The sequence below is a fragment of the Acanthaster planci genome, linkage group LG21 (genome assembly GCF_054643075.1).
Source record: "Acanthaster planci isolate LZ-2023a linkage group LG21, COTS_SCS, whole genome shotgun sequence".
In the NCBI taxonomy this organism is placed as follows: Eukaryota; Metazoa; Echinodermata; class Asteroidea; order Valvatida; family Acanthasteridae; genus Acanthaster; species Acanthaster planci.
In genome coordinates this window covers 4,892,519-4,906,864 of record NC_141797.1, presented here as the reverse complement: position 1 = coordinate 4,906,864, position 14,346 = coordinate 4,892,519, and the positions used below count along the sequence as shown (strand labels likewise).

General features: G+C 38.7%; 1 protein-coding gene across 2 annotated transcripts in view; it reads right to left on the bottom strand.

The window, feature by feature from the left end:
• The window catches only part of LOC110981590 (nuclear pore complex protein Nup160-like), a 42,479-nt gene that overhangs the window by 27,040 nt on the left and 1,093 nt on the right, over positions 1-14,346 (bottom strand). For both annotated transcript variants that reach the window (XM_087131068.1, XM_022239253.2), the window contains exons 2-6: positions 13,972-14,083; positions 10,449-10,656; positions 9,775-10,000; positions 9,389-9,467; positions 3,846-3,960 (exon numbers count right to left, since the gene is read on the bottom strand). In XM_087131068.1, coding sequence (XP_086987194.1) covers positions 3,846-3,960; positions 9,389-9,467; positions 9,775-10,000; positions 10,449-10,656; positions 13,972-14,083 — 740 coding nt within the window. The remainder of the gene's footprint in view (positions 1-3,845; positions 3,961-9,388; positions 9,468-9,774; positions 10,001-10,448; positions 10,657-13,971; positions 14,084-14,346) is intronic.

The following is a 14,346-nucleotide window of genomic DNA, read 5'->3' as shown; positions in this document are numbered from 1 at the left end:
TCCAGAGCTACGGCTAGGTCTATTATTTGCGCGTCTCCACGCATTTCCAATGGAGCGAAGACCTAGACCTAGCTCTAGACAAGAGATTCAGATGCAGCCTACATGTAAGCCTTTTGCCAGTTAACTTTGACCCAAGTCTGGTAAACTGAGTTCTTAAAATTCACACAAACATAACTTAAATTCTCCATACTAATAGTCTGTGGGCTAGTGGTGGCCCATATTCATTTTGGGGTACATTCTTTGAAACTCTCAGGATCACATACGTATACCTCAAGGAGTTCAACACTACTCGCCATTTTTCTCCTGATCCTTCTATGGGCGGGGCTCGGACTTTAAATGTGGGGGACTTCATATGTAAAATAATTAGCAGGATAATTAAACTGTCATTTTTCATATTTTGAGGGGACACTGTGGGCTATATAAAAACAGTTTAAAAGTCCAAGATTTTGCCTTTTTGGGGGTGGGGCCACATTGATATAAATGGGGGCAGATGCCATTCGTGGACAATCAGGGTGAAATGGGCAATCTTGGTGTCTTTACTTCTTTTATTGCCATCCAGTACAGTGAACTGCATGTACAAAACATATTTGGATTACATATCTGTTTTGTTTGTTCCCCCTTTTGGGGTGTGTCACACTTTTTCATGAGAAAGGGGAGCACTGTATTAAGCTTAGGGCAGCCCATATGGGCATGACCTATGGTGAAAGGCTTCAGATAGCAACAAAACAAAATGACTTACATGTCTTTTTTCCACAGGTCAAGATCCAAATAATCTTAAACCAGATTCGACATCTTTATTCATTAGCCTAATTCTTTGGCATAACGTAGGCTATACATGTACCGATATACACTGCATACTAGTTGGTCATTCCTTAAGCTTACCGCTTCAGAGATGAGAAAAAACAGGCCGATCCTTCCAAAACAGATTACGTTAATTACACTATGTGCGAGTTTATGTATTTGGATTTGTACAGTATGCCATTTGTATCTGAGGAGGCAGACTCAGATGTTGTCACATGTGACACTTGTCTTGAAGTCTTACATTCCTGCATGGTAGTCTGTGAGATTATTACACACAAATTAAGCAAAACTTGCTCTCAAGCTTTTGTTGTAGCAGTTTTATGACCATGCAGTATCCATTTTATTATGGTCAGAAGTTCAACAGGAATACCAGTCACCCGAACCATCCAGTTTTATGACCATGCAGTATCCATTTTATTATGGTCAGAAGTTCAACAAGAATACCAGTCACCCGAACCATCCAGTTTTATGACCATGCAGTATCCATTTTATTATGGTCAGAAGTTCAACAGGAATACCAGTCACCCGAACCATCCAGAGATCCACTGAAGCTCCACAGCTTCTCATTTTTTACATTTGATATAACACGTCTGATTAATCTTTGCACATTTGAAGACTGAATTCAGATCAGATCGTTCGTCTTGAGCATTATCAACTGCCTCTCGTCCTGCTTGTTTAGGGCGCAGTACACCTGGCATGTTACCCTTGTCGTTGTGATACCACAATGGTTGGTACATATTCTGATATTTTAGCAATTAATGCTCTGCGTGTTATTGTTGAATTCAATATACTGTGTGCTTCCAGTGTTTGTTTGTACAAGTTCTCAGCCTGAACTGTGGTTATGTATTCCCCAGAATCAATCTGCTCTTGCACATTATCAAAAAACTCAATCTCTGAAATGACCAGGCTTGTGTCTACACATGTCTGACTTGCATATCTTTTAGGATCCTGCACAAATTTATGCCATGCTCCAATCTTGCAAGTGTCGTGGTACACTACATCCCTTGACAGCAGGTCCCCATCTGGTATTGCGTCTGCAAGCCGTACCTTCCTAAATCTCTTTAATTGCATTTCCACAACTTGCGCTTTGGCACACATGCTTCTTTTCATTATAATTAGAGCTATCTGTTCCCTGACAGAAGAAACACTCCGGATGATTCAATTGTTCAATCGCTGATCTAGTGACTTTTCCAGTATTTGTGCATGTAGTAGGTGAAGATGGACAACCTTTTTTCTTGGCCTGGGGGTCACTTCTTTCTGTCTCTTTCAGTTTTTACAACTTGAAGTTACATCACTGTAGCAGTACGTTCCTGTGCCCATTTTGCATCTTTCTCTGCAAGATCCTGATGTGTCAATCCTCACAGTCTTTTTGCAATATTAATGAAGTCAGGATTACAAAATTCAGCCCTCAAATTCACATTTTGCAAAAAAGTTTCATATGAGGACAACAGTTTGGGAGTTGACAATTTTTCATCTTTGTCTTCCTTCTGACATTTTATGCACATACTGAAGTCTGTTGTTTTGATTTTGGCAACAGGCTCTTCAGTTTCCATGGTAACTGAGACTTCTGTGTACAAGCATGTAATCAAACTTCAAAAATGTGTCAAAGAGCACAGCCACGGGCCTATCCAATGATATCTACAGCCATGGTTTTCATAAACATATACAACACAAAGCAAGGAAACAGTCGGCTAAAATGTACTTCCAATCACTGAATCAGTGTCACGACTGTCGATGTACATATACATACGCATCATGCATGTGTGTACACCTGTACATGTACATGCACAAGAATGCAAAGTATCTAGACTATGGGTCTACAGGATCTTTGCATAGGCCTACTAATTTTTCACAGAACCAGTGACAACTGTTGATATAATTTCACATTTTGAACACGCTATCTAATCAACAGGATGGATAAAAACACAGTCGGAATGGGTTTTACTTTTTTTCGTGAATGATCAAAATGCAGAGAGCTGGTCTGGTATCATGTATACTGCTGTGTTGTACAAACACAAAACGAAACGACAACATTGAGACTCACACTATTGAGCCAAGTTTACGCTATCGGATCAAAATATTTCGAATCAAACAAGCTAAAAAACACCCACTTACCCCGTTTAGTAACACTTGACTCATGTCATGTTCGATGACTGGTTTTGTATTCACAGAGGATTTTTACAAAGACGGGAAAATAAAGATTGTTTCCTTGTGACAAGCGGCAGCGAATTTCTTCACAATAAACACAGCGATCTGCGTAGGCAGTGTTCACCATGCACCGTACAGTCATGTGTTTACATCACGTATCGCATGCCAGCAGTACGCTTGCACTGATCAACTGACATACACTGGTTGTGCCCGCATCCCACTGATGCCGTAAGTGGACCATTTGCACTACAGTCCCAATTGCGATTTTTTAAATACAGTCTGAATGGGAAGAATTCCCAATTAGTAGGTAGACTTCAATTGGGTTATTGACAGTGATTTATTGCGTCATCTGCATTGCGGCTTGATAAAAATCATCTTAAAAAACACTTTTCCAGGAGGAGAATAAAATGCCATCAAATTGATTTGAATTCTTTTCGGTTTCAGGGAAAAAAATGGAAAGAAAAAAGAAGAAAAAAAATGACATCAACCGGATTTGAATTCTTTTGGGGGGTTAGGAATAATTCCTGAAATTTTCAAAGAATGTACCTGAAATTGCATATGGAGGTCTTTTTTAATGATAAGCCCACTGACTTAAAACCACTGTTGCTATACCTCGTGATTCGGGGCAAGCTTTTGCTTAGTTACATGAGAGACGCCTTGCAACAATACACTGTTCTCAATGAATAAGAAAGGCACAAAGGAACCAGTCCATTTCAGAGATGGTGGTTGCTATGTAAAAGCTTGTCCTGAATAATGAGGTATAGCAACAGTGTCTTTAGTATGGGGAATTCAAATTGTTATGTTTATGTGCAATCCGATAACAATCCGATAATCCGATTTTATTCAAATTTAACTCGCTAATGGCTTATTGTTAAGCGAAGATTCTCAGTGCATACCTTACATGACCACATTCTCACTTTATGGTCCTTGCATGCACAAAATGCAAAAAGGTCATGATTCAAAGGGTGAAGGGTCAAGCTGGTGGTGGAATCCAAAGACTCTTGCCCTCTCCTATAAATGGGATAAAAAGAGGCCATGGGTCAGCAGGTTAAGGTAAGGGTTCAAAAGTGGGAGATCCCTGATCTATGAACTCACTCCCTCTTTTAATATCCTACAAGAAAAACTGGTCATATTTCAAAGGGTTGAAAGTCAGTTTGGAGGCAAAATCCCCAAACTGGAAAACTATGAGGCACCCTTTATGACTTTTATTAGTACAAAAAAATTCAAACAAAAATATATATCACAAAACTAATACATGGATGGAACAGGATACAGGATGAAACTGAAATAAATTTAAAATGAAACAAATACATAAAGAACGAAAAAAGACATACATGTAAGCTAACACATAAAGTACAAAACTAATAGACAAAAGTACATTTAAAGGACAAACTAATAAATATGTGACAAAACTCATGTATAAACAACAAAACTAACCCTAATTGTCATGTCTGATTGTCATGCTAACAAAAACAGCTAACTACATTCCCAAAACAATATACATCACATGGAGTTTTGGCTGGTTACTTGATTTGTCAAACAAGGTTTTTCTACATAAGCAAATTTTGTGCTTAAGCAGCTCTGTGACATTGGCCCCAGATAGAAAGCTACCAGTACCCAATGCCACAAACTCACCCACACACACTTTACTGGTGTTGAAATCTGTGTGGAAGGTTAGGGTTACTAATGAAAAGAGAATGAAATAATATACAGGACAAAACCAATGTATATCATGTATGTAGGATAAAATTATCAGAGGATGAAACTATATACATGTAGGATGAAACTAATAAATAGGATGAAGCGTCGCCACCTCAATGCCAGACCGGTGGTGATATGGACCAAAATGTGAAATATATAGATAATGTGTTATACATTGAATGAAAACGTAAAATATATAAGATGAAGTGCCATCTACTGACCGATTCATGAACGTCACTCCTAACCATGATGCAGAGCTTTTTCAATTTTTCTGAAGTGATGCGGAGCTTTCTGAATTGTTCCAACATGTTAGGGCCACACTCACACTGTAACGTTGCGGGTTGCTGCCAGGTCATGACGACCGTGATTGACCACATTGTTGACAGTCAGCCTCTGGTGCCAGCCAGGGGCACTACTGCCAGTGTAAGGTATTGTGTGAATATCACTGGCCTACGCCCAGTGCCAGTAGGTATAACATGAGTACTGGTAGCAATTAATTCATGGAAAGCAGGGTTTGAAGGAGGTTGTCAACTATTTCTTGTACACAGACATTTTCCAACTCTTGAGCCATGGTTCAGGATCACAGCTCCAGTTGTATCATCAAATCTCTATGACTAGTAAAGTGCGATGTTGTGATATCCACTGTATCATCAAGAGTCATATGTCGGGGAAACAGTTCCATAAGAGTTACAGACAGCATTAATTTTCCCTTAAAATGTTACAACAGCTGTCATAAAGTGATTGCATGTCCTAAAAAGTGAAATGTACATGTAGCTAAGAAAATTCCTAAGCATTTACTTAGAAAACAGGGTTGTCCAAGACAAGTTTCTGTGTAACTCTTTCCGAGTCAGGCATGGCACACGCACGGCACGACCAGTCGATACATGGCACTATGTCTAATACATTTTACATTTTCGTTCTAAATATTTTTTTTTTCGTTTGTACATATTTTACATTTTACTCTCTATAACCGGTCTGGCGTCAAGGTGGCGGTGCTTCATCGTGTTAGCTTTGTTCCATATTTATTGTTTTTGGTTTGTTCTATATTTTTAGCTTCGTTCTATAAATATTAGTTTCATTCTATATATATGCAGGTGTATTGGTTTTGTCCTACACATGTATATTATTTGCAATCTCTATTTATTAGTTTCGTCAGTTGTATATGAGATTTGTCATATACTTATTAGTTTTCGTCCTATACAAATCACTTTTGTCCTTTAAATGTACCTTTATTCTCTATGTAGATTGGTTTGGTACTTTATGTATTCGTTTCATCCTATTCATACACTTCTTTTGTCCTTTATATATTTGTCTCCTCTTAAGTTTATTTCACTTTCGTCCTCGTTTCCTCATATACACTGTATGTATTATTTCATTTGAAATTTTTTTTACTAATAAAGTCATAAAGGCGTCTGACAGAAAACAACAAAAGGGTTCACATTTCAAAAGTGTTAGAATAATTAAGAAATCTAAGTAGTTACACTTCCCATCTCTCTGTTTCAAACTCAAGAAGCATCGTAGGTTTTCTAATATTAACATCTGCACTTCTTGTAACTAATCTCCCTATCTCTATCATACTGTACATGTATATGGAGGTTGTGGCACTACTGATGATTTCCTAACCAGCTCTCTTCACCTCTCCTAATTCTCCTCTGCCCTATGCTTTTTTTTTCAGGAGCAGCCAGGAGATCTTGGTAAGATTCACTGGCTTGAGTGATCTTACTACAAGTCCTCATCATTTGTCACATGGTGTACATGTACACATGGGATCCAAGATCTTGTGGAAGCACCTTATTTCCATGACACATTCTTCTGCTTAGATCAGCAATGATGGTCCATATTTCACAAACAGAAAGGAAGATAGGTGTGACAAGGGAGCACATCAACTGCATTTTGTAACTTACAGAGATGCTACCATAATGCCATACGGGCTTCATCCTACTTAAGGCTGATGTGGTCTGTGCAATCATGGAAAGTACCGTATCCCAGTTTGGAGCTTTCATCAGTGACAATAATCCTAGACACCAGAAACTAGAAAACAACTATTCTAGCTTCTGCCCTCCAATTTAAATTTCTTCAGTTATGCCTTTTGTGTAGTTGGTCGTCAACTTAGTTTTCTCAGCATTGATTTCCATACAAAAAGCTTTGGCCATTTTTCAAAGCATACTTTCAAATTGGCTATTACATGTATTTCGCATCTCCTAAGTGAAATGAAGGTTGGTGATAAATCTGCCTCCAACACTGACCGTACCAAAGTGGTCTTTGAGCACTTCAGTCATTTTTCTAGAAAAATGTTAAAGAGTGTGTGATAGAGTAGCCAACCCTGTCGAATGCGTTCAGAACCAATCTCCTAAAATCATCATCAATGGGGATGTGCTGGTAGCCTCACCGTTGAGGCATTCAATAACTTGGCCAATGTTAGCATTGATGTTATATGTCCTCATTGAAGCCTATAAGGCTGTATGCCGTATCCTATCCAAGGCCTGCTGGTGCTAGAGATATATCTCCCACAATATTCTGACATTGAAGATCTCCTCAGTGGTGTTTCATCCTACCATAGCCTTGGTCAAGGTATTCATCATTAGCTGCACCATATAAGCTACCTCTGCTTCTCTGTTGCGTACACGAACGGTTCGTTCACACTGAAATCAAGCTGAAAAGTGACCTCATGTGGCCACTGTGATATGCAAATCAGCTGAACCAGGACAAACGCCTTGGTCCAACCACTTCCAGACAAATTTGGGGCGGTGGTCATTATGGTAACAACCTGAGCTGACCTTTGAAAGATGTTTTTCTCATTGGTTGATAGTTGAATAGTATTAAGTGTACAATTTAAGTAAGTGTAAAAGGTGAATTGCTGCACTCGTAATGTACATGTATAAGGTGTACATGTGAGATTTCACTGCATGAGCTTCCAATAACTCCGAGCTGTACTTGCCAAATTTGGAAAATTTCAGGTGTCGAATCTAACAGTTTATTCAAGTGACTTTTTGGAGGCAAATTTTCAGGTTAAAGACGAAGTTCAACGGTTTAAAAGTCTTGAAAATAAACTATTTTGTTTTTAGTGTGTAATAAACCATACATTCATTATCAAATCATGTCTGCATTGTGTCTGTATTTTTGTAATTTTGCTGAAACTTTTGAACGGTGTCTTTGAGTTTTATGAAAAATTTTCACAATCTGACCACTGGTGGTACTGTTGAGAAATGAAATTTGTCTGATGTAATACCACAGAAAACCCTGAATCCATAGCACAACTGGTTCTGCTAGGAATGTACATGAACATGAAGCTACCTGTACGTGCACCGTGTACTGGCAATGGATCCATGTGCCATGTCTACTGTGCCACATTATCTATTTTCCATCACAAGTTTGTGCTCCTTTCTTCATAATGCCAAAATCTGTTGGTTATTGGTGGATTTACTAGATGTTCTGCAAAAGAACCGGGATTGAAATTGACTTGTAACTAATACAGTGTCAAAAATGCAGTATACCTAAGAGGAGGTAGACGTGAAAGTAAGGGAAGGTGAGGCGCAGTAACAAGGGGAGGGGAACACTGACAGGGAGAAGGTAAAGAGACAAAACAAGAGAGAGGCAGGATTGAGAGTCAACAGACAAAGCAGAGGGAGAAAATAGCAGGACAAATGGCTGGGACAGAAGGGTAAAGAGACAGTGAGAGAAGCAGGATTCAGTGTGTAGCTGGCTGGAAGCTAGGATGGGGTCAAGGGGGGGAAGAGTGTGGAACAGAGATTCCTGAGTTACCATACACGTACTGCCAAAACATCCATGATGAAGTCAAGACTTGCATCCCTGATCCATAATGAAGTCAAGACTTGTATCCCTGATCCATAATAAAGTCAAGACTTGTATCCCTGATCCACAATGAAGTCAAGACTTGCATCCCTGATCCATAATGAAGTCAAGACTTGTATCCCTGATCCATAATAAAGTCAAGACTTGCATCCCTGAAGTCAAGACTTGTATCCCTGATCCATAATGAAGTCAAGACTTGTATCCTGGATCCATAATGAAGTCAAGACTTGTATCCCGGATCCATAATGAAGTCAAGACTTGTATCCCGGATCCATAATGAAGTCAAGACTTGTATCCCTGATCCAAAATGAAGTCACGACTTGCATCCCTGATCCATAATGAAGTCAAGACTTGTATCCCTGATCCATAATGAAGTCACGACTTGCATCCCTGATCCATAATGAAGTCACGACTTGCATCCCTGATCCATAATGAAGTCAAGACTTGCATCCCTGATCCATAATGAAGTCAAGACTTGCATTCCTGATCCATAATGAAGTCAAGACTTGTATCCCTGATCCATAATGAAGTCAAGACTTGTATCCCTGATCCATAATGAAGTCAAGACTTGCATCCCTGATCCATAATGAAATCAAGACTTGCATCCCTTATCCATAATGAAGTCAAGACTTGTATCCCGGATCCATAATGAAGTCAAGACTTGCATTCCTGATCCATAATGAAGTCAAGACTTGTATCCCTGATCCATAATGAAATCAAGACTTGCATCCCTTATCCATAATGAAGTCAAGACTTGTATCCCGGATCCATAATGAAGTCAAGACTTGCATCCCTGATCCATAATGAAGTCAAGACTTGCATCCCTGATCCATAATGAAGTCAAGACTTGCATCCCTGATTTTTGCAGGTGTTGTTTCATGATTCAAAGCATTAGGACTTTTACTAAGCATAATGTTGACTTCACCTCATTGCAGCAGGTACCAGACCAGTCCACAGTCGCTGCATCACAGTGGCTTGTTTTAACTCATGCTGGGTGACAATACCTACAGTCAAGGATTTATGAGAAACAAAATAACTGACCCAGCACTGCCAATCTTATAAGACCCTACAAGATCCAACAAGTACCTTTGTGTTCCATTTTCTTTTCAGTAAAAGTTGTCAAGTACTTTTTTGAGCAGGTTTACCCACTTATTAACTGTTCAGCAATGTTCTAAAATACCTAAAGCAATCTGAAACATTAATTTGGGGTTGTTTCTGCCCCAAAGAAGTTTAGAAGCTACTCAATAAACCAGAGCTATTTTCATCTAAACCCTTAATCATAATATCTAAGTCATCCTGAACAACGTGTACCTTGTATCCCAATGGGAGGCAGTTTCACCAGCACCACACTCCCTGTATTGGTAGCTAGGGCAAACATTACTTCCCCATCATTGGTCAACCAGGATGAACTGGTCTGAAACTCATAAGCTGCAGAACCTCCCTGACCAATCACATGGAAGTTGGCAGCATCACGGATGCTAGCAATGGAGACATCTGCAAAGATGGATGGCAGCGATGAATTGCGGGAGTAGACATCCTGGAAAGAAAAAGAGTAAAAAGGTGAAAAAGGGAAAGTTAATTGGTCCTACATGTAATTTAAACTTGGACAAACTTTTTACTGTAACCACAGTGGGCAGCCTACATGGTGCACATAGTGAGCAGTGTTTTATGAATACTGAATTTAACAGTTGTTCTATAAATCATATCACATTCTTTGCACTTCAGATCTGCATAGCACACCCATTCACCTATTGCAACACAATGTTTTAATCCATCATGACCCCACAAGTATATTGCAAGTCAGTTCAATAGTTTTGAGAATGTCACAAGCATTTCATATTGTTGTTGTTCATACCTATTACTTGTGACTGGACATGATTTGACTGTTAACCAGTGATAGACTCCACTACAATGGTGAAACAATCCTGAGAAAAAGCACAGTTGGATTTAGGAAGACAAAGGGACATCAGAGACCAACCACATACATGTCTGGGAAGGCGATTTGGGTGGGGCAACACCAGTCGGTGAACACTGTTTATAGTTGCTACGAGGATGATCATGTGAGAGTTAGTCTCATGCAGTGTGATGCGCGGCAGGATTGGTGCATCCTGGAGATGGAGACTAACTGTGTTCCCTGTCAGGTTGTGATCCAGTGACACCTCAGCAAGTTCCAAGACATCACGGGATGTCCGCCTGCAATGATTTAAGATCATTCAATGTCACCTAAATAAGACCTCATAAAACATGTATCTTCTCACAGTGACAGTTGGAGAAGATTTTTGCTCACTTTAATAGCTTTAATAACTGGTACTTTGCTGATTCTTGTACATGCAGATACAATGTGACAGTAATTCACACTTAAACTTGCATTCATAAATACCTCAGTCAGTCTCCCTATTCAACAACATGCAGCTTGACCATGTATTAACATTTGATAATGCCCACTGAGAAGTGATGATGCCCACTGAGAAGTGATAATGTCCACTGCATAAATCACACACTGCCACCTGGATACGAGACACTTTAATCAATTCTGATTGGCCAAGAGTCTGTGTGCATGCAGCTCGCCACACGCACCAAGTCCAAATAAGGAGATTCTTTAGGACAACTTGCACAAGGAATATATGGACGGAAGTGTTCGGGAAACAAAATTGTTGGAAATCCATCATATGTCGACTTCTTTTGGCACTTTGACTAAAAAAAGGTATTTATGAATGGGAATAAATATGTGCTTGGCCAGTCTTAACCATGCATTGAAGACCTGCTCAGGACAATGCATGCGACTATTGGCCAAGCTGCCTCCCTTAACCCTAACACTCCTCAGTCCTCCAACAGCTGAAGGATTGAGGAGTGTTAGGGTTAATAATATGTCCATTTTACTCAACTCCCCGAGCATAAGACAGAGAATGTGACAAATCTTTCCAAGTTTATCATTTGGGGAGCATCTCAAAAGTCCACACTGTTCAGGTTGCATTATATCTTTCCCCTAGAAGACCAACTTTCCATCAGATCATTTATGCATTGCGCTGAATGTGGGCACAGTGCACTTCGTTAACAGACCATTCTCAGGCAGCAATCACATGGAGAATGCTTGTCCCTAGTGGAATGGCCACCCATTCTGGCATGAGAACAAGCATTTCAAAGGTTCAAAATTTTTTTAAAAAGGTACAAGTAGCTGACAAAGCAGTTGCGCAATGTGTGCATGTGCAAATCTTGAAGCTTTACATTAAATTATAAAGGATGTCCAGTCAAAAACAAGATGTGATATGATTTCACTTCAAGAGAAACTAAAAAAAAACAGGGAAGAAGTAGATGTCAAACAATACCAGACTTGTAGGAAAAACCTTCAGGGACTAGTCAATAGAATAAAACAGCACTTTGCAGAATGTCGGATGACTTTAATAGTGTGTTTTTACCAAAATTACTTGTTTTATATCAAATAATTTAAATCAAATGATTGAATCGCTTAAAAGATAAAAAAATCATTCAAAAAAATCATGTAAAAGAATCCTTAAAGTCTTTGGGGTATGGGTCATTCAATGAAGATGGGCAACACCTGGCAATTTGTCCGTAGACTGAAGTGAATCACACGGCTACAGAACTCCAATAATTAGCCAATTCAATTTATATCATAAAAAGAGCACAGTGAGGTAAATTGTTGAACTTTGTTCAAATTTGTGGAAACACTTTTGCAGCATGAAACACAAAAAAGTGGCGCCCACTTATGTAAACTTAGGTATTTTGTGACAAAAAAATGGAAATTTAAGAAAGGGAGAGCGGGTTGAAAGTCCAAAATACCGATCGTGGCAATTTTGTGGCTTCCGTCATTATCTCACAGTGCCGTTAGAGAAACATTTTGCTGCATCGTGGGCTGTTTGACCTTTGACATCAACCCAGATAGTGCGCTCTCTTTTTCATTCAATATTCATGAGCCCCTCCACAGAATGGCTACACTCCCATGATTTTTCTCTTTGGACCAAGTTTGCTTGAAAGAAAATCGGGCATACTGAATGACGTTCAAAAAAAATGCTGTCAGAGACATAAAATACAATTCATGACGACGTAATTTTAGCGGGGATATCTCCAAAATACGCGGCAAAATGAACATCACGCATGGAATTTTCAAGCACTACATGTGACAGCGTTTTCGGCATTCTCAAATGCCATGCATTTTTGTCAAAATTCTCTAGTGTCATCAAACTCTGTCAAATATGACGTTCGAAATGAACATATTGTACTCATACATTTTTGATGCAGCCAAATTTTAAGATTATTTTCACTGGTTGAAAGGTATAAGACCTGGCAGATATGCTGGTATAGTGAGAATGATTGTCAACAGTAAGAGAAAGAAGAGAGCCAAACTTTTCTCATCATTTTCCGTCAAGTTTGTGTTCTTTTTTCATGGCTTATATTGCCAAATACATGTACCAAGGAAACCAGTATTGCCAAATATCAAGGAAATTGGAATGCAAAAAAGATGTATACTTATAGTATCTCAAAATGTTACATAAGGCATTTAGAGTTTTAACACAATTGAAGAAGCAAAGACATTGATCTTTTATCAGCTTGTTTTATCATTGAAATTTGCATAAACAGTTAATTCAGACCAAGAGTTTGTACATGTATGTATTTCAGCATATAGGAACTGTAACTGGACTTGGCAAACTTCTGCATTTGCATTAGAAATAAACAGTTCAACATACCATGATAAACTTAACCCCAGCTGTGGGTCCTTCATGGTATTTCATGTCTTGAACTTCTGGGCAATTTATAACATCAACTTCTAAAAATTGATTTAAATACATAATCTGATTTTGATAAATGAAGGACAAAGTTTTCTTTTATGGATTTTATTTTTAAAATGTAATTTTAAAAATTTGATTTTTAAAAGGATTAAAAAATCATGACTTTTAACAACCCTGATATGCATGCAAATCATTGCCAGAAGTTTGCTTCGGCGCAGGGGAAAGAAGTGTTCATGAATTTCCAATTACAGTACATGCAAGACGACTATTTCTACACTGCACATGGAAGAAAAATTTCAGTTTTACTTGACATGTACATGCTTTGATAGCCAGTGAATAAATGTGGTAACTCCATGTGTATTCTTAACAATTCAGATTAATGATTAAACATGTATGGTGCAGGTGCATTGTGCACTGTGTAAAATGTGTATAACGCTATTTCATTTGCCTACAACTTGTACGGGTGACAAAAGTTTGCAGAAAAATCACCTCTTGGTTGGTTTTCAATTTTACCTCTAATTCATTTGAAATGTATATTCATCCTATGAGGATTGTATTACGTTGTTCATGTATTAGATTATCTGGTATTTTGATGGCTGCGATGGCTGCTGGGGGTTTGAGGCATTTTGTGAATTACTCTTTTATTTTTTTACTTATGGCCAGCCGTAGTTTTACATTGCAGTAGTCACTCTCAAAGTGCTATAAATAGATTCCACTGTACATACTTGTACATGACAACAGATAGGCAGACTGTGATAGTTACCAGTAAATGAATCGGTTACGGTTGACTGATGTAACTCGACCACTCTCTCGGTATGCATAGCCTCCAGCACAGTCTGGAAGGTTCACATCTTGTAACACACCTTGTGAAGCACCTGCACACATTATCAGTTATTAAAAATCAATCACATTGGTACATGTAATTAATTCACAATTTCACTTTCCATGAAATTCAGTTACATTTCAAACATTATGTAAAAACTAAATAAAGATTGCTATTCACGTCCAAAGCATGAGTTGAAGCCCTCCTTCGTATCAGGCAAACTGAAAACAAAAGTTGTTGGGAGCATCCAATTTATAGAAGCCTATTTTGATGACATCACACAGCGGTTCTGCAATTACATGTACATGTATAATT